Source organism: Babylonia areolata, chromosome 33 (assembly GCF_041734735.1).
Source record: "Babylonia areolata isolate BAREFJ2019XMU chromosome 33, ASM4173473v1, whole genome shotgun sequence".
NCBI lineage: Eukaryota > Metazoa > Mollusca > Gastropoda > Neogastropoda > Buccinidae > Babylonia > Babylonia areolata.
The window spans coordinates 18,363,506-18,389,936 of record NC_134908.1 but is presented as its reverse complement, the minus strand read 5'-3'; the positions used below and the strand labels follow the sequence as shown (position 1 = coordinate 18,389,936).

Below are 26,431 nucleotides of genomic sequence, written 5' to 3'. Positions count from 1 at the left end.
CATACTCTTTTAAGAAGTAAGAAATAAATATCCTCCTAGAATAGGATGTTTGTATGGGTGTTCTGTGTGTGTGTATGTGTGTGTATGTGTGTGTGTGTGTGTGTGTATGTGTGAGTGTGTATGAGCAAGTGGGAGTGTGTGTGCTATTATATGCCTGTGTGTGAACTTGAGTGTATGTCACTATGTGTGTGTGTGGTACATGTGTGTGTTGTGTATGAGATCAGAAAAATCTCTACCTTTTACCCACCAGGTGCTGTTACCGAGATTCGAACCTGGGACCCTCAGATTGAAAGTCTAATGCTTTAACCAGCTTGCGCCCATCTATTTTTACATAATTTGGCAGAGGACAACACTCTCGTTGCCATGGGTTCTTTTTCAGTGTGCCAAGTGTGTGCTGCTGCACACGGGACCTTGGTTTATCATCTCATCCGAAAGACTAAACGCTCAGTTTGATTTTCCAGTCAAACTTGGGAGAAAGGGCGAGAGCGGGATTCGAACCCACACCCTCATGGACTCTCTGTATTGGCAGCTGAGCATTTGAACCATTCTGACACCTTCCTCCTTCCTAATAGGGTAGAGGTATGTCTTGTTGTTCTTCTGCATTCATGGGCTGCAACTCCCATGTTCACTCGTATGCACACGAGTGGGCTTTTACTTGTATGACCGTTTTTACCCCACCATGTAGGCAGTCATACTCTGCTCAAACACACACACACACACTCCTGAAACAAATAAATAGGCCAGCTTTTTTCATTTCAATATTTTAAAAAAGCAAAGACAACCCAAACAAAACAGTACAGGCAAATATACACATGCCATGCACTACATACCCCTTTTCAGCCATGTGGGCTATGTCTGGTGTTCCAAATTATGAAATCTGTTGGTGACTAAACAAAAAATTGAGATTTTTCCCAATGAAAAGAGAGAGAGAGAGAGAGAGAGAGAGAGAGAGAGAGAGAGAGAGAGAAGAAGAAGAAGAAGAAAGAAAGTAAATAAACACCACTCTCATGTTCTCATACAATGATTATGATAAAGGATCTATTCTTCTTATTATTAAAAGCAAATCATGAATATTTTTCTAAACTGAATTAACAACTGCTAACTTCAAGTGTTGATTGTTGTGGGTTTTTTCCTGATGAACCAGTACTAATGTTTTTGAGAGTACAATGATACAAGGGAGGTGATGCTTTTTAAACAATAGCCCACACAGATACATGAGCGTGCATGACATGCAAAAAAGTGCAGACTATCTATGTATTGCATGTGAATATATCTTAGAACAAAAGTTCTTTCCCAAATATTATGAATGGGACATGGTTAAAAAAAAGAAGGAAAGAAATGTCACTGATTGCTTTGACCATGACTTGTGTACATAACAATGCGTACAGCAATACTGTGACTTGTGTACATAACAATGCGTACAGCAATACTGTGACTTGTGTACATAACAGTGCATATGGCAAAACTGACTTTTGTAGATAACAGTATGTATGGCAAAACCATGACTTGTGTTGATATGATAACAAAGCATATAAGAATTTGACTTGTTCAGATCTATAACAATGTATATGGCAATACTGTGACTTGTGTGGATAACTGTGTGCGGCAAGAAAACACTGATGGAAAGTATGCTCAGAATGAATGTTACACATACACACACACACAAATTATGGCATATGGCAATGCCATTACTTGTTTAGGTAATACTAACATGGCAAGAAATCACTGAGGAAAAACATGCTCGGAATTAATATTACACACACACCACACATACACCCACCCATCTAAAAACACTTATAGTGAATAAACCTAAACTGAAGATAAACACACACACACACACACACACACATGTACTCGCAAACACACACACACATATTCATCTATAAACAACAATGTTCAAAAATGATTTTTGATTTTCTTTTATATATTATTTTTCAATTAACAAAACAGAACAAATATGAATACATCAATCCATACACCGATTTGTACGTATCCATACTGGAAATAAGTACATGCATACCAACACACATGCATATGAAAATGATAACCCATGGCATTTCAGTAAGTCTTAGTGTTGGTGCTTACATACATAAAGAAAATGAGAGTGAGAGAGAATGAGAGACATACTGAGAGAGATACAGAGAGATAGAGACAGACTGACACACTCAGACGCACACACAGAGAAAAAGAGACATAGAGAAAGTGACAGTGACTGAGAGAAAGAAGGCATTCCAATGGCATAAAACGTATGAGCATTTTTACAATACATAGTCACAGACACAATGTTACCACTGAATCATTGCCATACCCCCCAGTCCCCACTCCTCAATCCCCAACTCCTTTATGAAACACTGATATAATTTTCATCCATATTCATTTTCCAAACTACAGTTGAATAAACTTTGTTAGTTGCCACTGTCATCCTGCCACTGCCATTGGAATCAAATTTTTCTAATCCAACCACAGTGCATCACAATTTATATCACATTATTTACACAAGTGCATGGAGTTAACCCATCAGTTCAGCATTGGTTCTCATCAAAAGATGGAGAGAAAGATACATGTGTGCACACAGTGTGGACAGGTGTTAAGCCTTACTGCACACGTCACACACAAACTGTTTATGACCAGTATGAATCAACTTGTGTCTCTTCAAGGTACCAGCCTCAGTAAAAGCCTTACTGCACACGTCACACACAAACTCTTTATGACCAGTATGAATCAACTTGTGTTTCTTCAAGGTACCAGCCTGAGTAAAAGCCTTACTGCACACGTCACACACAAACTGTTTATGACCAGTATGAATCAACTTGTGTCTCTTCAAGGTACCAGCATGAGTAAAAGCCTTATTGCACACATCACACACAAACAGTTTATGACCAGTATGAACCAACTTGTGTGTTTTCAAGTGACCAGCCTGGGTAAAAGCCTTACTGCACATGTCACACACAAACTGTTTATGACCAGTATGAATGAACTTGTGTCTCTTCAAGGTACCAGCCTCAGTAAAAGCCTTACTGCACACGTCACACACAAACTGTTTATGACCAGTATGAATCAACTTGTGTCTCTTCAAGGTACCAGCCTGAGTAAAAGCCTTTTTGCACACGTCACACACAAACTGTTTAGGACCGGTATGAATCAACTTGTGTGTCTTCAAGTTACAAGCCTGAGTAAAAGCCTTACTGCACACATCACACACAAACTGTTTATGACCAGTATGAATCAACTTGTGTCTCTTCAAGGTACCAGCCTCAGTAAAAGCCTTACTGCACACGTCACACACAAACTGTTTATGACCAGTATGAATCAACTTGTGTCTCTTCAAGGTACCAGCATGAGTAAAAGCCTTACTGCACACGTCACACACAAACTGTTTATGACCAGTATGAACCAACTTGTGTGTTTTCAAGTGACCAGCCTGAGTAAAAGCCTTACTGCACACGTCACACACATGGCGCCTGCTCTTTTTCTCCTCACTTTCCTTGTCAGTGTTATCATCAGCTTTGTTGTTTTTTCTCTGCACAATGTTTCTCTTGTCAAGGTCAGCAACCTTTTCCACATTCATGTTGCTATGGTTACCAGCATCACAACCACCAGGTGTGGAGGGCACAGGTGACACAGCATGCAGTTTCTCACCATGAACATGCATCAGATGTATCTTTAGACTGTTGAATGTCACAAAGGCAGCAGAACATCGCTGACACACGTGGCTTCTGTTCTGGGACAGCAGTGACCCAGAAGTGTTGGCAGACTTGTGTAGAGGAGTTCTCTTCGCTCCAGACACTGACAGCTGAGGTGTTGTTTTACTAATGACTGAAGACTGAAGTTTCACTTGTTTCTGAAATGAAAAATCAGTTTGATAACCACTGTTATCAATAACACAAACACAACCAATACACAATGTGCTGCATGGTCAACACACACAAAAAAACAACAACGAGAGGCAAGGCCTTCAAGACTCACACATATATAATACCCACTGTTTTGAACACGTGAATTACAGCATTGGAATATAAAAAGGACACTGTAAAGCATACTGTCTTGAAAGTGACCTTGACCTTTGACTTCTTACTGAGCACCTTAACACATCATTGTACACAGTACAGGTTATGACTGGAAAGGTCTCACTCATACCTATCACACCACTGAGTTTTATTTGCATATATCACTAACAGTAGTTATCAAGCAAAGGCCAACAACACACACACACATACATATGCATGCACATACACACACACACACACACACACCAAAAAGGAAATTTTCTATCTAAAATTACGTTTAAATAACATACTTACCGTGACCCAACTAGTGCAGACTCCGGCAGGGGTCTGACATTCCTGTCCTGTGCAAACTACTATCCGCCTATGCGGAGAAAACGAAACTACGGCCGATAACCCCCCGGAAGTAGGTAACCTCCCCTTTGTCCCGCTGGCTAAGATTCACTTTGTTTAGACCAACACCAGTCAAAAATGGTCACAGAATGACAGTCATGGTACATATTTACAAGTAACAATGGCAAGTTCTTAGATCACCAGAAATTGTCAGAAAAACTACTCCTTTTTACATAAACTTTCAAAATTACAACAGCTGTGTGCACTTGGCTGAAGTATAACTTAGAAGGAAAAGAAACATAAAACCACAGCGAAAGAGATAAAAATATAACGGAAGTAAAGGAGAAGTGTTTATTACATATCTTGTAGGAAATATGAAGTACGGTACCCCATACCAGAAGTTTTACCCACCTGTTTATCACCTGCTGGTCTGTTGTCTTCATCCTTCCCGAAGGTGGGTTCCGATCTGACTGCATCAGGAGTCACCGTCATCATAATGTCTGTCACTATTTCAGTCTGCACATCACTGCTGGTGTTTGTTGTGACTCCTTCAGTCTTGATGACATCACTGCTGGTGTTTGCTGTGACTGCTTCAGTCTTGATGACATCACTGCTGATGTTTGCTGTGACTGGTTCAGTCTTGATGACATCAGTGCTGGTGTTTGCTGTGACTGGTTCAGTCTTGATGACATCAGTACTGGTGTTTGCTATGACTGGTTCAGTCTTGATGACATCACTGCTGGTGTTTGCTATGACTGCTTCAGTCTTGATGACATCACTGCTGATGTTGGCTGTGACTGCTTCAGTCTTGATGACAGTGCTGGTGTTTGCTATGACTGGTTCAGTCTTGATGACATCACTGCTGATGTTTGCTGTGACTGCTTCAGTCTTGATGACATCACTGCTGGTGTTTGCTGTGACTGGTTCAGTCTTGATGACATCACTGCTGATGTTTGCTGTGACTGCTTCAGTCTTGATGACATCACTGCTGATGTTTGCTGTGACTGCTTCAGTCTTGATGACATCACTGCTGATGTTTCCTGTGACTGCTTCAGTCTTTACAACATCATGGTTTATGTTTGTGCTGATGGATTCAGTCTGAAAATGAAACTTAACTTTTGATTTCTCACACTGAAAATGACACCTCACATTCCATGGAGTCACTGGTGAAGAAGACAAATGAACACATGTACAGGATTCACATTTGATGTTCACATCCCCTTCTCTTTTGACTACAGACTGCAACTGGTGAAACACACCACTTGTTGCATCCTGATCAACTGGTTCAACTTTAATACCTGGACCACTGTCTGTGTGTCTGTCTGTTTCAGACTTCATGACAGCAGCCGATGGATTCTGAGTGTCTGTCTCACAGGGTGTGGTGGCTGTGCTCACATCAGTCACAGACCTGTCACATGCATAATCTGCAACAGACAGAACACATAAGAGGCTTGTTAATGACAACAACTTCTGTCCTCAATCACTGATTGAAAGTGATTTGTCAACGACAACTTCTGTCCTCAATCACTGAATATCAGTGGATTGATATTGACAACTTCTGTCCTCAATCACTGAATGTCAGTGGCTTGATATTGACAGCTTCTGTCCTCAATCACTGAATGTCAGTGGCTTGATATTGACAACTTCTGTCCTCAGTCACTAAAGTGTTGATATCAGTTACAGGATCTTTAATGAGCATATCTAATCTTTTGTAAGCTTATTTCCATAAAGGCAATCAAGGCACAAGCAGGACCGCATTTGTGAATGTCAACTCAGAGACTGAAAACATACCACAGGCAATGGGATGGAAATGAGTTCCAGTTCTTGAATCACTTGGCTACTGTGCTCATTGCTGTTACTAGTGTTAGAAATATGACACTGTTGTTTATCATCTTTTTTTTAGCTTTGTTTTTCACAACTGATAAACCCGATATGGTTTGTAAATATTATTCTGAATTTCAAAACATCATTATACACATGTGTAATGAGGTTCTGGTTCTGTGTGTGTCTGTGTGTGTGTGTGTGTGTGTGCATGTGTGTGTGTGTGTGTGTGTGTGTGTGTGTGTGTGTGTGTGTGGGTGTGTGTGCATGTGTGTGTGTGTTAGTGTTTGAGTGTGTGTATCCATGCTTTAATGTATGCGTGCATGTGTTTCTGCGAACCTTTCTGTGCATGTGTTTCTGCAAACCTTTCTGAAGTGGTGAAATGAGATTGGAACACACTGTTCATAATTATTATAAAGGCTTGCTTATGTTCACAGACACTGAAAAAAAAAATTCCAGGCACATTTTAACACTCAATACCATTTCTGATCTCCAACCATGCACAGAACCATTCATGTACACCTGCTCCTGAGGAGCATATCATGATGACATGAGAAAATGGAGTTTATTCTATCTTATCTTTTTAATGGTGTTAAACTGTTATCAATGTTACCACTTCAAACCACACAGACCTTGTCCACTGGAAGCTATCTCCTTCAGTTTCTTGGCATGTGATCTGCCTGTCATGTGTCGCTCATACTGCCGGCTTGACTTGAGCGTCAAGTCACAGGTTGTACACCTGAACGACATGACGAACTGTGTCGCCAGACAAGGCTGAGGGAGGGCACAGGTCAAGCAAGAAGTCTGGTGCTGATGTGTTGCTGAAAAAATATAAGAAAAAAGAAATATATTAATGTATCCGAAAACAGCGAATGCATACCAATGGGGAAGACTATGCTTTATTATAAGCTGAACATATGTATAGTATTTGCATGATAGCTACTAAAAACACACACACACAAAATGCAGAAAATAGTGACAAATCTGCAGATCAACAACTCATCATTGCCATCGTCTTCTTTGGATCTCATCATCGTCACTGTGCCAAAAATTTCAAGTGGTAATTAATACCAATAGCTATTATTCAAACTATATAATTAATCTAGCACAATGAACTGACAAGAGAATAAATATTCGTCACCTCGTATCATCTTGACTTGACTTGACTTGATCAACGATTGAGGCTTATTTGCCTGTTCGTTGTTCCTACGACTTTACGCATTTGTGGTTTGGTCACTGGTTTGTGAGTCCATTACTCTAGACAGGAAGGGGAGAACCTAGCTGAATGGTTCTCCCAATATTTGTCTAGCCTTGTCTTGAAGGAGTTCAGGGAAGGGGCGGTGACAACACTGTCTGGCAAGCTGTTCCATCCGGCAACTACCCTGTTTGAGAAGAAGTTGCCTCTGATATCCAGGCGAAATCTGGATTTCGTCAGCTTGAAGGGGTTGCCTCAGAGGTCTCTTCTGCTATTGTCGGCAAGCTCGAATTTGGGATTGTCTACATTGTAGAAGGCGTGCAGGTATTTGTAGACCTCAATCATGTCCCCTCTGAGACGCCTGTGTTCCAGTGATGGTAGATGAAGGGCCCTCAGTCTTTCTGGGTACGGTTTGTCCTTCATTGACACCAGCAATCGTGTTGCCCTTCTCTGAACGTCTTCCAGTTCGGCGCTGAGGGTTTTCTGGTAAGGCTGCCAGACTGCATGTCCATACTCCAGGATTGGTCGCACCATGCTTTTGAAAAGCATGACAAATGTCTCCTCTGTCAGGTGGTCGAAGGATCTCCGTATCACTCCTAATGTTCGGTTTGCTTTGGATGTGCACTGAGCGATATGCTGCTTAAATTTGAGCTTGTTGTCAATCACGACCCCAAGATCTTTTTCTGTTTCGCTTTCTGTCAATACAACAGTGCAATCCTTTCCATCCCCGCTCTTTCTTGTCATGTGGTACTTCGCCTCTGACTTTCTGTTACCCAGCTTGAGTACACTGCATTTTTGTGGGTGGAACTTCAGCAGCCATTTTTGTGACCAGTCTTCCAGTTTGCCCAGGTCATCTTGCAGGAGCTCTGTGGCACCCTCCTCGTCACTTCTTGTGTACACTTTTGTGTCATCCGCAAACATTTTTACGGATGAACTGATGCCTTGTGGTAGGTCGTTGATGAAGATGACGAAGAGGAGGGGACCAAGCACGCTCCCCTGAGGAATGCCACTTGAGACGTTTGCCTCCCTGGAGTATGAGCCGTTGACGACTACTCGTTGGCGCCTGTTCCTCAGGAAAGCGTCTATCCACCCCAGAACCTTGCCTGTAATACCATGGGCAGTTGCCTTCAGAAGAAGCCTGCGATGAGGGACAGTGTCGAAAGCTTTCTGGAAGTCCATGTATACTGCATCCACACTCCCTCCATCATCCAGGATGCTTATCCATTCGTCCAGTACCTCTAGCAACTGCGTGGTGCATGATCTTCCCGAGACATAGCCATGCTGGTGTTTGCTGATGAGGTTGTTTTCCTGGAGATGGTCTATCACTCTTTGCCTGACAATCTTTTCCATGCATTTGCAGATGATTGAGGTCAAGCTTACGGGGCGGTATTGCTGGCTTCTGATCGACTGCCTTTCTTGAAAATGGGGGTAACTTTGGCCTGACGCCACTCATCTGGTATGTCTCCCGTCTCCAGCGATAGTCTGAAGATGTGGGCAAGTGGACTCACTAGGATGTCTGCGGCTCTTGCTAAAATCAGAGGGCTGATTCCATCTGGACCAGGGGATTTTCCGGTGTGCAGGGTAGCTAGGAGCTTTCGAACACAGTCTTCGTTGATTTCAATGCTATCCAGCTCTTGGTTTGTTTAAACTGATAACACACACACACAAAACAACAACAAACAAAACACACACACACAACAAAATACCGTTGTTATCGACTTTTAATCACGAAAACAAAGAAAGACTATAGACGATAAGTAGCAACTACGTGTACGCACACAGGCACGTGTAAGCAGGAACAAAAATTAATGATTTAAAATCAGGGAAATGTCAGTCACTACTACTGTTTCAGAGGTATTGCCCAGCGCAAGAGGCCGAGCTCCATGCGAAAAACAAAAGCTGCACTGTAAGCTTTGTATGGAATAAAATAACAACACCACCATGCATAACAACGAAGACATGCACATATCTTCCCCTCCCCTGTGTGACTGCAGGAGGAATATTGCCGACAACAAAGCAAACAGAATGATAAAATCTCGAATAACTTACATTCCACGGAATTCTATTAGAACATAATAAAAAAAATTGCAAAGCCTCTCCGCGCCAGTTATGTAAGGTAAGACAACTCTAATGGCACAAATGCCACTGCACAAAAACATTCCATGGCTGTCTTTTAACCGAAACAGACCGATTATGGCGAAAGTGCCAACATCAATTGGGTTTTGATGACAAACAGTGACACTAACACGCGAAAAATAATGTGTCTCGTGTGTGTGTGTGTGTGTGTGTGTGTGTGTGTGTGTATGTGCACGCGCACGTAAACACGCGCATGCACATGCATCAACATTGCACCTTCCTCATTTTCTTAAAATGATTTTTTTTCCAGTGTGAATAAACGTCTTTCATTGACTTTTTTTTGTCAGTGTCGTTACTTGACAACATCACATTGTTTGAAGATGACTATCCTATGGGATGCAGAAATATAAAAGATTTCGATTATGTTTCAGGTTCCATTTATGTAAATGCGTGCCTTTAGACAATACATTTTTTTCATTGGAAAATGAAGAACACAGATACTGGTATCATTTGGGCATATTTCTTCAAAATAGAACAGAGTTTCTCTGGGCCTTCCCAAATGTATGTGTGTGTGTGGGTACATGTCTTTTGTACCTCTCTCTCCCTCTGTGTTTGAGTGTGTGTGTGTTGTGTGCATATCTGAATTATGGGAGTTGAGATATATAGAAACGTGTGTGTGTGTGTGTGTGCGCGCGTGCATGCATGCGTGTGTGCATGCGTGTGTGTGTGCGTGCGTGCACATGCGCGCATGTGTATGTGAATTGACGCATGTAGAATGTGTGTGTGTGTGTGTGTGTGTGTGTGTGTGTATGTGTGCATGTGCATTTGCGTGTGTGTGTATGTGTGTGTTTAAGAATGTATGTGTATGTGTGTGTGTTGGGATTTGTGTGCTTTAATGTGTAGCGTGGGGTCTGGGTACAGTTACCTCAATGTGAGACTGGAAAATTTCACATATACATTGTGCATTTGTGTGTGTGTGTGTGTGTGTGTGTGTGTGTGTGTGTGTGTGGATGCGCGCATCTGTGTGCACACGTGTATCTGTGTGTGTGTATTAGCACACTTCTGTTGGTGTGTGCCGGTGGCCTATTTTCTATCATCTTTTTTTTTATTTTTCGACTTCTGTGCATCTTTCCCTGCACTGTATATATATCATATATGTATATATCATACCCGTTTAAAAATTAAGAAATAGAAATCATCCTGGGATAGGATGTTAGTATGTGTGTTATGTGTATGTGTGTGTATGAGCGAGTGTGAATGTGTGTAGTATTATATGCCTGTGTGTGAACTTGTGTGTATGTCACTATGTGTGTGTGTGATACATGTGCGTGTATGGATGCGAGTCTGATACATGTGTGTGTGTGTGTGTGTGTGTGTGTGTGTGTGTGTGTGTGTGTGTCTGTTTGTACATATTGTACGTGAGTGTGGATGTGTATGTGTGGCACATGGAAGCATGCGTGCATGAATTTGATGTTTTTACATCTGAAACAAATATATGAATCTTGTACACTCAGTAAATAGGGAGATGATGCACTCAGACTGTGAAAACACTGATTGAAAGAAGCTGTCTCCCCTTCCCTCTATCCACACTCAGACACTAATATATATATATATATATATATGTGTGTGTGTGTGTGTGTGTGTGTGTGTGTGTGTAGCCAGGTTGGCTACGATCTTCGATCTTTCAGTGAAACTGAAACTTCGTTGGGCCAGCGTAGCAGACGACTTTTGTGACTCTCCGAAGATTACAAAGGAAGTTTGTAAATCGGTCACAAGTTATCTCCCTTTACAGGGAACCGAATGATGATTTTCATCAATTTGTTAAATTATAAACACTTCCTTATAGATGAGATTATAGTTTTATGTTATGGGACTTCAGAAACATCATACTTCTCAACTGTAATGGTATCATTTGGCCAGAAAGCCTATAACTCTTTTAAACTAATATTTATGTGTGACGGGGTGGTAAGGTGGTGTTGGAGAAGGTGAAGACAGGTAGAAGGTGTTTGCAGAAGAGAGCCGCAGCCAGGCAAGGTAGACTCGGGAAGGCAGTGCGCTGGTTTTCTTCTTTTATTCTTTCATTCTTCCAGACCAGGAGAGTTCTCTCTATGTCTGGCACTCGCTCACTCCTTATATTCTGTTCCGCCGAACCGCAAAGCCAGCGCCGCGAAGCGACTCACGAAACCGGCCCTCCGCGAGCCTTGAGGGGCCAAGCTTGTGTTTGTTTGACCAAATTTAGCGGCTTCTGACTTTCGGCTCGGGGAACTAACATAGACATATTATATATCACACAAAACTACAAGAGACGAGCATTTTCTTAAGCTAAACCATTTTCTACAAAAATAATGTAGTTAAAAACTGTAAATAAAAAGAGTCACTGAATGAACGAGCTTTTAACGAGTTCATGTATCATTTTTGTACATTACAACAATTAATACGTCGCGATATGTAATATAATTGTAACAATTAAGTAACTGAACATCCTGAATTTCCAACTATATAAAAATCATCTATAAAATCTGCTTCTAGAGTAAAGATTTTTTTATGTAAAAATTCAAGAGAAAACTCAGCGGATAGCTCCCGTGTCGGCACCGCTTGGCGGTGCTTTTGGCACTTGTGATCGACGATGAAATACTTCGTTTAAACCAACTACAACACAATTATACATGCACGATACTAATCAGATTGATAACAGAAATGCAAACATCTGCAAGACACGACATAAAAATGTGTAGGTATTGTAAAAACGTATTTTGCTCAAATCGGCACTGACGAATTCCAATGGCTTGAAGAAGAGATAGTTTTGTGGCGCCGAAATGCCGTCAGACATTTCGTACCATCGCATGCCTATAACTTAGGTGTACACGGAAAGCAGTACACGAGAAGAAGGCTTAATCATTTACATTTTAATGCACATTCTAAATTCCACGGTAACTATATCGATTTATAGAAAACGAAGGTATTTTGTATGTTTCAACTGAGTGGATTTCGAAGATCGCGCCAAAACTCATTCACATAAATATTAGTTTTAAAAAGTTATAGGCTTTCTGGCCAAATGATATCATTACAGTTGAGAAGTATGATCGTTCTGAAGTTCCATAACACAAAACTATAATCTCATCTATAAGGAAGTGTTTATAATTTAACAAATTGATGAAAATCATCATACGGTTCCCTGTAAAGGGAGATAACTTGTGACCGATTTACAACTTCCTTGGTAACCTTCGGCGAGTCACAAAAATCGTCTGCTAAGCTGGCCCAACGAAGATCGTAGCCAACCCGGCTACATCCCCCCCTACTCAGTTACAACCAGCGTCCTCGCTGGCACTTTTCATGACTACATAAAAGGGGGCCTAAATCATGCACTAATACATCCATTCAAACCAACGAACACACAAAACATTATCTTAAGTGCAAATCCCAAGACACTGAGTTCCAAAAATCGGAAAAATGCAAAATCCATTAAAATCTCAAACAATAATCAGTAACCCTCGAGGAACGTTATCTTGAGCGTGAACCCTCAGAGTCAGATTTTCACAAAATGTATAACCCACGTCAGGGCAAAACGGTTTGCCCACACTGAATTCTTAAAGGGGCATCATTTTAAATGTAGCCCTTAAAGTTCAGTATGTGTTTAAAATGCACACGGCAATCCAGTGGGTAGACTCTAGTCAAATGCTCTTGAGGGGCGTTATTTAAAATGCAAACCCCCAAAGCCAAAACCAGTACAGGTTATAAGGGGAGCTGTTGTATTAACAGTGTTCCCAATATAACAAAATAAGCCCCAACAATGTTAATTGTCTGAAATGTATATCGGCATGTTATACACTGACTGTGGGAAAATAGTTGTATAAACATATAATTCCTTTTCATCAGCTTCACATCCGTATTGACTAGAGAGAACCTGAAACAAAATTCCTCAAGATGAAGTACCTGAAGCGCGGGCCCAACGAAGACTAGAAAGGAGTTGTCATTTTTTAACAAACGTTTCCTTTGAGTCATTTTTTTCTCTGTCTCTCTCTTCTTTTTGACCAACTCATTAGCACCCAAAAACATATTTGCAGTTCAGCGAACAGTTTCATCAATACAATTTGATACAATTATCAACCAAAAACAAGTGAGCATTCAACAGCTTTGCTTGGGAAAAAAGTCAATCTTTGAAAAATTTCAACTGCTCAGTGACAAAAAAACAAAAACAAGAGAACAATCAGTCCCACACATTGTCCATCATTAACCTATCTTGTCTCCTCAAATTTCAAGTGAGACAGCAACTAAGCAAAGTCACTGACCAACGTAAGGAACACCAGATGTGTACCATGTTACTGGCTTCGTCGTCAGGTGTAGAGATCGCCTAGGGGTGGGAGCTGGTGGTAGTGGAGGCGGCTCTGGTGCTGCCTGCTGGGCTGATGTCCTGGGCCCTGGCATGGGACTGAACAGCCACACCCCACTGTCAGTGTCAGTGTCAGTGTCAGAGTCTGACACTTTGTTGACATGGCAGGACCGTTGGGATGGGTCAGTCGGCGTGACAGCAGGTGGTGGTCGTTGGCTGCCTCTCAGCTGTGTGAGGCTGAGTAAAGGTGAAGGTGACACCTGTGGGATCACAGGATCAGGTGTGGTGCTGTGGCGCTTCCGTCTGCGTCGGCGTCTCCTGCGTCGCTGGTTTGGAGCTGGAGCAGCTGGCATGGACCCAGATTGCTCAGTGTGTTTGATGACAACACACTGGTTGTTGACTGCCATTGGAGTCTGGTGGTCAGCTTTCTGTCGCCTGGCATTCTTCATATAGCGCTGCTTGTGCCGGCACTGGTCTTCAGTGTGGCCAGACCGCTGACACCAGACACAGTGTGGAGGGTCTGGGGCCCGGTCAGCAGCACAGCGGCGAGGATGATGTGCTGGTCCTGGAGGATGTGGGCGGTGTGCTGGCATGGGGAACTGCTGCTGCTGTTGTCGCAAACTGTTGACTTCAGCCGTCAATGTAGCCAGCTGGGCCTGTAGGCAGGCAACAGTAGCGTTGTGACTGTCGTCAGCGTCGCTGTCCTCCCTCAGCCATCGCTGGGCCTCCTTCTTCGCCGCCTCGAAGGTGGTGTCAGGGTGGTCTCTGATGAAGCGCCTGACATCGCGCCTGAGTGCAGCTGGCTGAAGACCTCTGGCGAAGGCGTCGCGGAGAATGGTCGCTGGCACCTGCATCATCCCATCTTCAGCCTTGTTGACCTTGGTCCAGAGGTACCGAAGATGGGACGCGTACACTGTAATCGTCTCCTTGGACTGCTGCTGCCTAGTGAAGAAGGCAGTGGCAAGGTCTGTGGTGTCACGCTGCTCTCCCCAGTTCTCCTCGAGTAGTGTTAGGATTTTGGCTGGCGTGTCCACTTCTGTCGCCGGCAGCCTGACAATCTGCTGGCGAGCTCTGCCTGCAAGGGCTGAGATCAGCCAGAGAGAGGCTGTCGCGTCATCCAGGGGCTGCAGATGGAGGATCATACGGGCCTCCCAGATGAAGTCATCAACTTCCCTGCCGGTTTCCTCACCAGAGAATGTCGGGAGTTTGGGCAGGAAGTCGGATTGGGCCATGTTGATGGGCGACGTTACTCAGTCTGCGTGGACTTGAAGTACCTGCTGCACTCTCTTCTCTCTGTCTTCTCCTAATCCTGCTCGCAAGCGCCAGTTGTGACGGGGTGGTAAGGTGGTGTTGGAGAAGGTGAAGACAGGTAGAAGGTGTTTGCAGAAGAGAGCCGCAGCCAGGCAAGGTAGACTCGGGAAGGCAGTGCGCTGGTTTTCTTCTTTTATTCTTTCATTCTTCCAGACCAGGAGAGTTCTCTCTATGTCTGGCACTCGCTCACTCCTTATATTCTGTTCCGCCGAACCGCAAAGCCAGCGCCGCGAAGCGACTCACGAAACCGGCCCTCCGCGAGCCTTGAGGGGCCAAGCTTGTGTTTGTTTGACCAAATTTAGCGGCTTCTGACTTTCGGCTCGGGGAACTAACATAGACATATTATATATCACACAAAACTACAAGAGACGAGCATTTTCTTAAGCTAAACCATTTTCTACAAAAATAATGTAGTTAAAAACTGTAAACAAAAAGAGTCACTGAATGAACGAGCTTTTAACGAGTTCATGTATCATTTTTGTACATTACAACAATTAATACGTCGCGATATGTAATATAATTGCAACAATTAAGTAACTGAACATCCTGAATTTCCAACTATATAAAAATCATCTATAGAATCTGCTTCTAGAGTAAAGATTTTTTATGTAAAAATTCAAGAGAAAACTCAGCGGACAGCTCCCGTGTCGGCACCGCTTGGCGGTGCTTTTGGCACTTGTGATCGACAATGAAATACTTCGTTTAAACCAACTACAACACAATTATACATGCACGATACTAATCAGATTGATAACAGAAATGCAAACATCTGCAAGACACGCTATAAAAATGTCTAGGTATTGTAAAAACGTATTTTGCTCAAATCGGCACTGACGAATTCCAATGGCTTGAAGAAGAGATAGTTTTGTGGCGCCGAAATGCCGTCAGACATTTCGTACCATCGCATGCCTATAACTTAGGTGTACACGGAAAGCAGTACACGAGAAGAAGCTTAATCATTTACATTTTAATGCACAATCTAAATTCCACGGCAACTATATCGATTTATAGAAAACGAAGGTATTTTGTATGCTTCAACTGAGTGGATTTCGAAGATCGCGCCAAAACTCATTCACATAAATATTAGTTTTAAAAAGTTATAGGCTTTCTGGCCAAATGATATCATTACAGTTGAGAAGTATGATCGTTCTGAAGTCCCATAACATAAAACTATAATCTCATCTATAAGGAAGTGTTTATAATTTAACAAATTGATGAAAATCATCATACGGTTCCCTGTAAAGGGAGATAACTTGTGACCGATTTACAACTTCCTAGTAACCTTCGGCGAGTCACAAAAATCGTCTGCTAAGCTGGCCCAACGAAGATCGTAGCCAACCCGGCTACATATGTGAATGAGTTTTGGCGCGATCTTCGAAATCCACTCAGTTGAAACATACAAAATACCTTCGTTTTCTATAAATCAATATAGTTGCCGTGGAATTTAGATTGTGCATTAAAATGTAAATGATTAAGCTTTCCTCTCGTGTACTGCTTTCCGTGTACACCTAAGTTATAGGCATGCGATAGTACGAAATGTCTGTACGAAATGTTCGGCCCCACAAAACTATCTCTTCTTCTTCTTCTTCCTTTGTACAACCAACATCATTTTATTGATGGTTCTGTTGTAGTTTGGGAGGTTGCTGAGGATTGCGCTGTTGTGAGGATTGGAAAAAAAAAAAAAAAAAAAAAGCTCTCTTTCTTTTTTCTCTTTTCTTCTTCCTTTCTTTTTGCGACCTGGCCAGCCAGTGTACGTTCAGCGTGCACTGACATGATGCCAAGCCTCTGCATCAGCTGTGAGCGGGGGGAGGGGAGGGGTGCGGGGGGTGATTTGGGGTGTATGGGTGGTTAGGAGGAGGGGGGGAATGGGGGGGGGTGGGGGGGGATTCACTTTTAGAGATGAGGGGCCAGTCTGGACTTGAAGCAGTCCAGTGACTCGGCTGTCACAACTTCCTGAGGCAGCTTGTTCCATTCTGGTATGGTCCTTGGGAAGAATGCCATCTGCCTGTACAGTGTTGTGCAGGAGGGAATGTCGTAGCTCAGGCTGTTGTTTGTTCTACAGCTCAGCCTGCTCTTAGATGGCTTGGGCAGGTACTTGGAGTTGATGGAGATGATACCATGGTGGAATTTGTAGAACATCTCCAAGCGGGCTTTCTTGCGGCGCTGTTGTAGGGGAGGCCAATTGAGTGAATTGAGGATGGAGTCCACGCATGATGTTTGGCGGTGGCGATTTGAGACCCATCTTGCTGCTCTCCGTTGGATCTTCTCGAGGGCCTCAACCTCGTTTGCAGTGTAGGGATCCCAGACGGTGGCTGCATACTCAAGAAGTGGGCGAACAAGGGCTTTGTACGCAGTTTCCTTTGTCTTCTTGTTGCTGATCTTGAGGTTGCGCCGGACGAAGCCTAGGGTCTTGCTGGCTTTCTTGGTGATGGAGTCAATGTGGGATTCCCACTGCATATTTTCCTGAATGTTGACGCCCAGGTACTTTGTGGTGCTGACGTTTTCAATCTTTTGGCCATGTAGCTCATACGCAGGGGCGGTCTTGTCCCTTTTCCGGGAAACTCTCAGCGTTGAGCACTTCTGTGGATGAAACTCCATGGACCACTTCTCCTCCCAGGTGGTAAGGGAGTGTAGATCTTCTTGCAGCACTTGCTCGTCATTTTTCTTTATGATGGTCTTGCTGCACAGGGTGTCATCGGCAAATAGGCGGATCTTCGACTTGATGCCATCAGGAAGGTCATTTATGTATAGAAGAAAAAGACTCGGCCCTAGAACCGAGCCTTGAGGGACGCCAGATTCCACGGGTAGAAGGTCGGATCTTGTTCCTTCCACTACCACAGCCTGCTGTCTGTCCTTGAGAAAGTCCTTGATCCAGGCATTGGTGCGTCCTCTGATGCCGTAACGACATAGTTTGTGAACAAGTAGGGTATGGCTAACTTTGTCGAACGCCTTTGAGAAGTCGAGGATGATAGTGTCCTCCTGGTTTCCCTTCTCTATCTCTCTAGTCGCTTCTTCCACATACCCTAAGAGTTGCGTTTCACATGACCGTCCGCGTCGGAAGCCGTGCTGCTCTGGACAGAGAATCTCATTGTTCTCAAGATGGGACATGATGTGGCTGGTGATAATATGTTCCATCAGCTTGCAGGCTATGCAGGTGAGGGAGATGGGGCGGTAGTTTGCAGCTTTGTATTTTTCTCCCTTTTTAAAGACAGGTGTGATGTTGGCCTGTTTCCAGTCCTGTGGCAGGGTGCCGGAGGAGTATGAAATGCGGTAGAGCAGGGTGAAGGCTGGAGTGATCTCCTCTGCAACGGTCTTCAAAAGTCTGGGGGTAATGCCGTCTGGGCCACAGGCTTTATTGGGGTTGAGGTTGAGCAGGAGTTTTCTAACTCCATCTTCTGTGATGTTTATATCAGCACATGATGGATAGTCTAGAGGGTTTGGTCCAGGGGGGCACTGCTGTTCGAATTCTTCAGCTGTAATGGTGTGTTTGGGGCTGAATACTGAGTGGAACTGGATATTTAAGATCTGGGCTCGCTCTTTGGGGTCAGAGATGAGTTTCCCGGCTTCTTTAAGTGGGGAGACGCCCACTCCTTCTGTTCTTCTTGCTTTGATGAAGCTCCAGAACTTCTTCTTGGAGGTGGTCTGGTTTTCTCCTTCGTCAGAGATCAGGCCTTCTACGTGTCTCCAGTAGGCGCGACGTAGACGTTTCTGGATAAGGCGCTTGAGTGCCTTAAATTCCTGTTTGAGGGCCTCATCTCCGTTTTTCTTCATGCGTCTATGGACTCTGTCTCGTCTGCGTATGAGTTTCTTGGTCTCATAGTCAACCCAGGGGAGACTTGGCTTGGATCTTGTTTGCTTATGGGGGACGTGATCTGAGAGGGCTTGACTCAGGCCAGTGCGCATTTCAGTCCACACTTCCTCAACATTGCTCTTCTCGTCGAAGGTGCTCATGATGTAATCATTCACCTTCTGCACCGCCTCCCTTAGTGGCTCCTTGCATTCCTCAGTGTAGATGGGAATGAGTCGCTGGGGTTGGCGTTTCTTTGGGGGATGGATCTGCAGTTCCATGTACACTGTGTCATGGTCAGCAATACCAGGGAGCGTTTCGGTTCTTGGGACAAGGTTGGGGTGGTTTGTGAGGAACAAGTCCAGGGTGTTGCTCTCTTTTGTTGGTTCCATTACCATCTGCTCCCAGCCTACATCATTGATGGCGTCCATGAACTGTCGATGAATTTCTGGTTTGGTGCATCCCTTTTTTAGTGTCTTGGTGGGCCAGTGCCAGCCTGGTAGATTGAAATCGCCACCGGCAACAATGATGGCGTTCCTGTATGAGTTGGAAGCAAGTCGGGCAGACTTCACAAATGCGTTCATGCTCTCAGCATACTCTGTGTGGGGGTGGTAGAAACAGCAGACTAACAGTGTGCGCCGTCCTTTCATTTTGATCTTCACCCAGAGGTTTTCGTAACCTGCAGAGAGTTCAGGCATCTCGTGTGAGGTCAGGTCTTCTGAGACGAGGATAAAGACACCTCCCCCACTCTCCTTACCCCATTCACCTGGTGGTCTGTCTCTGCGATAGATGGCGAAGCCCCTGGGGAAGATTTCAGCGTTTTTGTGGTACTGGGTCAGCCATGATTCTGTACCGACAATGATGTCTGGTCTTATGGCTTGGACCAGGTTGCTGAACTCGGCTACCTTGCCGACAATAGAGTAGCAGTTTACATTCAGGAAGCGGAGAGGTCGTCTGCTGTGTTTATCTTGCTTGCTTGCTCTAGAAGGCGTGGAAGTATGGAGTGGATTGAAGGGGCTGTTTATGTTTGAGCTGTTGGATAAGTCAATTTCGCTGACTTGACTGAGATGGGTGGCACCTACACCGTGCAGATCAAAGGCAATGGTGCTGTAGTTGGCATTGGCGCAAACAACGCAATGCCAGGTGACATCGCTTCTGCCAAGGAGGTCGTAGGATCCACTGCCGATATGTTGGCATTCTGCATGGAACCATAGCCCACAAGACTCGCATGCAACCCCTCGTTGGTCCCATGTTACACTGCGGTCACAGGCACCACATGGGTAGCGGGAGTCTGGGTCTATATTCAATGAGTCATTTTGTGAGGTTGGGTCATTGGAGCTAGGTCCAGGATTTGGTTCTGGCGAGTAGGAGTTTGCGAGTAGGAGGCCTACTAAATACAGAAGAACAAGTCTCTGTCTTGTAACATCACTCCGGGCAGCTCGGGGTCGTGCAGTACGAGTTGTTAGGAACTTAATCCAATCCACAAACACGCAGTACCCCGTGCCTAGTGCACGGAACACAGTCTTCTCTCTGAAATTAATAGAGTCCACCTGGTCTGGGGCAATAGGTTTCTGGTTATCACCAACAACAGTTTTATAAAGTAGGGCAGCCACTACCGTCACAAGTAATGTTATATTTGATGAAAACATACCTTGGTCTGTCGATCATGTCCGGAAGTAAACAAAGCACAGTGTTCACATTCAACTCACTGAAAGTCATCGAGTCAATCACAATGTTTAAGTATAATTTTTAGAAGAGTTTTAGAATTTAGTGGTCTAACTTGACTTAGACTAGTACACTGGTTTACTACACCATCATTTCGGCACAAAACTTCACTAGTTTGATCACATTATTCTTTGAGAAACGAGTTTTAGTTGAAAATTTTTCACACCACAGAGAAAAACCACGTCCATCCTCGCGCATGCGCAACCTCTCCTCGCGCATGCGCAACCTCTTCAAGCCATTGGAATTCGTCAGTGCCGATTTGAGCAAAATACGTTTTTACAATACCTAGACATTTTTATAGCGTGTCTTGCTCATGTTCGCATTTCTGTTATCAATCTGATTCATATCATACATGTATAGCTGTGTTGTTGTTGGTTTAAACGAAGTATTTCATTGTCGACACGGGAGCTCCCGTTGAGTTTTCTCTTGAATTTTTACATAATTTTTTTTTTTTTTACTCTAGAAGCAGATTCTATAGATGATTTTTATATAGTTGGAAATTCAGGTTGTTCAGTTATTTAATTGTTGCAATTATATTACATATCGCGACGTATTAATTGTTGTAATGTACAAAAATGATACATGAACTCGTTAAAAGCTCGTTCATTCAGTGACTCTTTTTGTTTACAGTATTTTACTACATTGTTTTGTAGAAAATGGTTTAGCTTAAGAAAATGCTCGTCTCTTGTAGTTTTGTGTGATATATAATATGTCTATGTTAGTTCCCCGAGCCGAAAGTCAGAAGCCGCTAAATTTGGTCAAAGAAACACAAGCTTGGCCCCTCAAGGCTCGCGGGAGGCCGGTTTCGTGAGTCGCTTCGCGGCGCTGGCTTTGCGATTCGGCGGAACAGAATATAAGGAGTGAGCGAGTGCCAGACATATAGAGAACTCTCCTGGTCTGGAAGAATGAAAGAATAAAAGAAGAAAACCAGCGCACTGCCTCATCCCGAGTCTACCTTGCCTGGCTGCAGCTCTCTTCTACTAACACCTTCTACCTGTCTTCACCTTCACAAACACCACCTCACCACCCCGTCACACATATATACATATATATATATGTATGTATGTATGTATATCCAGAGGCAGACAGACAGACAGGTAGACAGGCAGACAGACATGCTAGTCATTCTATTATCAGTGACAAGACAAGACATGTGAAGACATGTTTATTCCAGGAAACCCCATGGAGGTACATAAAAATATTATATATTTCATCCAATACGAAACAGAACACATTTGATATGAATATTGTACTCACAATCAATTACACTGGCTATTTGAGTGATATGTTTGGAGGGGGAAAAGTATGCACCTATTAGATTAGATAAAAGATTTAGAATTGTTAATCATTGTCACAGCAACATCAATTAATAGAAACAATAAGAATGTTTTATTTGTACTGCATTTTCATTCAAATACAACAATACTCAAGGCAAATCACATGACTAAAATATAAGAAGAAGAAAAAAATTACATAAAAATCATAATCACAAGTGAGAATTTTATAACAAATCTACCCCCACTCCCTTGTATACAATGTACAGTCACCTCACCCACATAGCAAACATCCAAACATAACAAACATAATCCACGTTATCATAATACCAAACACACATACACATAATCTGATGCATGTACACACACACACACACACACACACACACATACACACACACACACACTCATGTGCGCGCAGACACAGAGACACAGATACTCACTGTAAATATACACACAGAAAAATAAAAAAAAATAAAAATTTGAAGACAGTTAAGAATGAAAAATCACAAAGTCACAAATACACACCCATCTTGGTTACAAATTGGTGTGCCTTTTTTTCTTGTGTGTGTGTGTGTGTGTGTGTGTGTGTGTGTGTGTGTGTGTGTGTGTTGTGTGTGTGTGTGTGTGTGTGTGTGTGTGTGTGTGTGTGTGTGTGTGTGTGTGTGAAATCTACAGTGCCTTTTTTTCTCTTTTTTGTTGCTGTTGTTGTTAACAAGACAATGTCAATCATGGACAAATCAGAATTAGGATTAAAATCATTATATTTAAAATAGACCCCATTCTTATTCACCATTCAATGAGTTATGTTGTTGGAGACAGAATAAATGACATGAACTTGGTTATGACATTTTAACATTTGATATTCTGACTTTAGTGTCAGTTTTTCAATGTGTCACTGTGGTCAGTTAATTACATACATATGCCATACCACATCTACTTGGCAAATGCTAGACCAGCAGCATAACCCAACACGTTAGTCAGGCCTTGAGTGCATGTTTGTTTACCTATCAGAGTGGATTTCTTCTACACAATTTTGCCAGAGGACAACATTTGTTGTCATGGGTTCTTTTTCAGTGTGCCAAGTGTGTGCTGCATACAGGACCTTGGTTCATCCCCTCATCTGAAAGACTAGACGTTGAGTTTGATTTTCCAGTCAAACTTGGGAGAAAGGGTGAGACAGGGATTCAAACCCTGACCTTCACAGACACTGTACTGACAGATAAACGTCTTAACCATTCTGCCACTTTCAGGAAATTCAGGTCTTTGGGGTATCAGCCTGTGTAAAAGCCTTATTGATCATGACACACACAAACTGTATGAATCAACTTGTGTGTCTTCAAGTCACCAGTCTCAGTTAAAGTCTCACTGCACATGTCACACACTAACTGTTCATGACCGGTATGGATCAACTTGTCGTTTTAAATGATCTGTCCCAGTAAAAGCCTTATTGCACACATCACACACAAACTGTATGAAACAACTTGTGTGTCTTAAATGACCTGCCTGAGTAAAAAGCCTTACAGCACACATCACACACATGCTTCATTGTTATTTCTCTGCATAAGTTTCCTGACATCTAGGTCAGCAAACTTTCCCTCATCCATTTGCTGTAAATATTGGTTTTCTCACTTGTGTGGGTTCTCTTGTGTCTTTTTAGGTCACTGGTCTCAGAGAATGCAGTCCCACAGACATTGGGTTTCGCACATGCATGGACTGACCTGATGGCACAGTGTGGACACATGTAAGGTTTTTCCCCTGTGTGGCTTCTCCTGTGTCTCTTCAAGTGATGAGCCAGAGTAAAAGCCTTACTGTACACGTTACACACCAACTGTTTATGACTGGTATGAATCAACTTGTGTCTCTTCAGGTTGCCAGTGTACTGTGTACATTTTTACTGGTGTAATTTCTGGATGTGTCTCTTTAAATCACGTGACTGGGTGAAAGCTGCAGGACAGTGAGGACAGGTGTGAGGTTTCTCTCCTGTGTGGGTCAGCTGATGTCGCTTTAGATTACAGGACTGAGTAAAACCTTTTCCACAGACTGTGCACACGTGAGGTTTCTCTCCTGTGTGGGTTCTCTTGTGCATTTTTAAGCTACCATAATGAGAGAACGCTGCCCCACAGACATCACAGGTATAAGGTTTCTCTCCTGTGTGGATCCTCTTGTGGTTTTTCAAGACACCAGTCTGAAAGAACGCTGCCCCACAGAAATGACAGATACAGGGTCTCTCACCTGCATGGACTGACCTGATGTGTGTCTGTAAGTCACTTGACTGATTAAAATCAGCGTCACAGTGTGGACACTTGTTAGGTTTTTCCAATGTGTGGATTCTCCTGTGTCTCTTCAAGTCACTAGCCCAAGTAAAAGGCTTACTGCACACATCACACACATGCTGCCTGCTCTTTTTCTCCTCACTCTCATTGTCAGTGTTATCATCAGCTTCGTTGTTTGTTCTCTGCACAACTTTCTTGTCATCAAGGCCAGTGACCTTTCCCATGTCCATGTTCCTGTAGACATGTGGTTTCTCACCTGTGTGGATTATCTTGTGTTTTTTCAAATCACCAAATTCAGAGAACTCCGCCCCACAGACATCACAGATATAAGGTCTGTCACCTGCATGGACTGACCTGATGTGTCTCTGTAAGTGACCTGAACGATTAAAACCAGCGGCACAGTGTGGACATATGTAAAGTTTTTCACCTGAGTGGATTCTCCTGTGTGCCTTCAAGTGACTAGCCCGAGTAAAAGCCTTACTGCATACCTCACACACATGCTGCCTGCTCTCTTTCTCCTCACTCTCCTTGTCAGTGTTATCACCAGCTTTGTTGTTTGTTCTCTGCACAACTTTCCTGTCAGTGACCTTTCCCACGTCCATGTTGCTATAGTTACCAGCATCACAAACACCAGGTGTGGGGGACACAGGTAACACAGCATGCAGTTTCTCACTATGAACATGCACCATATCTAGTTTTGAATTCCTGAACAGCACAAAGGAAGGAGGACAACGCTGAGACACGTGACTTCTGTTCTGAGACAGCAGTGACCCAGAAGTGTTGGCAGACTTGTGTAGAGGAGTTCTGTTTGCTTCAGATGCTGACAGCTGAGGTGTTGTCTTGTTGGTGACTGAAGACTCAACTTTTACTTGTTTCTGAAATGAAAATAATGAAAATTACTGCCAACAGTAAGACAAACACAAATTACCATATAAATGAGCAAAAAGTCTTGACTTGTGGTCCAGAATGTGTCATTCAGTCTGTACTCACACTACACATATGCTTATAATAATAATAATAATAATAATAATAATGGATACTTATATAGCACACTATCCAGAAATCTGCTCTAGGTGCTTTACAAAAACGCTTTTGATAACATAAAACATTATATCTATGTTACATACACACACCAAAATGTGACCACACACACACACACACACACACACACACGCACGCACGCACGCACGCACGCACGCACACACACACACACTGTATACATACATTTTAACATACATGTGTATCTAACAGCTACCCTAACACATACACACACATAGGCAGGCACAAACTTACATAAACACACGCACACACAATACACATTCATATATATGCATGTAGTTGTGGGCCTGCCACAACTGAACTTATTGCTGAGGGAAAAGGTGAGTTTTGAGACGAGATTTAAAAGATGCGAGGGAATCAGAATGACGGAGGTTATCAGGGAGCTTGTTCCACGTCTTTGGCGATTGAAAAGAAAATGATCTGTGTCCATAGGTCTTACTTCTGACGTGAGGTATCCTGAGAAGTCAAGTATCAGAGGAAGAACGGAGCTGGCGAGACGGGGTAATACTTTTCCAGTACACAAACGGAAGGAAATTCCATTATTATTTGGAAAGAAATATTCATAGCTTTTAAATATAAGCATTTATTCCCAGGGGCTCTGAGAATGAGTAGCCTTTTTTAAATGGCATCTATGATCAGACAGAGAGGTTGTGATGGACTGGCAGTCTGTACTGTGCGGGATGTGACAATGTGTCAGATCTGCCGATAATAATTTACCAACAATGTGTCAGATCTGCCGATAATAATTTACCAACAATGTGTCAGATCTGCCGATAATAATTTACCAAAGGTTCTGGATTTCTCCAGAGTGATTATGGTGTACATTAGGCCCAGAAATACATTTCACAATTTGGTTATGATCCGTTTAAAAGGTAAAGATGCAATGAAGACAGGAAAGGTTTGAAAATTTCATAGATCTAAATTATAATGAAAAAACAATGAAATGCCAACAGATGTTGGTCACTTAAGATTGAACTGTTCCGCTTTCAGCATGCAACTTTCAGTTTGACAAACATTCTTTTCTGATGATGAGCGAAATAGAATTTGGATCAATAATATGTAAGTACTGATAACCCCCCATGGCAACCACACACAGACACATTCACTCACATATATACATACTGACACAAAGACAGCCAAAACTGGGTTATTACATGGACCCTCTTTGTTTAAATACACGAGTCAAAAATGGTCACAGAATAACATATTCTTTGTATCAATCTTAGTAAAAGTTTGTCAG

General features: G+C 42.9%; 2 protein-coding genes across 2 annotated transcripts; both read right to left on the bottom strand.

Annotated features, from left to right (window-relative positions):
- Window positions 1-1,984: 1,984 nt before the first annotated feature.
- Window positions 1,985-5,016, bottom strand: LOC143277228 (uncharacterized). Its single transcript, XM_076582016.1, has 2 exons — window positions 4,749-5,016; window positions 1,985-3,841 (listed from the first exon to the last, which is right to left on the bottom strand). Exons 1-2 carry the CDS (start codon window positions 4,830-4,832, stop codon window positions 2,588-2,590), a joined length of 1,338 nt encoding a protein of 445 aa, XP_076438131.1. The 5' UTR covers window positions 4,833-5,016; the 3' UTR covers window positions 1,985-2,587.
- Window positions 5,017-22,595: 17,579 nt separating this feature from the next.
- On the bottom strand, window positions 22,596-26,016 carry LOC143277086 (zinc finger Y-chromosomal protein 1-like). Its single transcript, XM_076581824.1, has 2 exons — window positions 25,977-26,016; window positions 22,596-24,508 (listed from the first exon to the last, which is right to left on the bottom strand). The coding sequence occupies exons 1-2, from the start codon at window positions 26,014-26,016 to the stop codon at window positions 23,751-23,753; spliced, it is 798 nt and encodes a 265-aa protein (XP_076437939.1). The 3' UTR covers window positions 22,596-23,750.
- Between the last annotated feature and the right edge of the window lie 415 nt (window positions 26,017-26,431).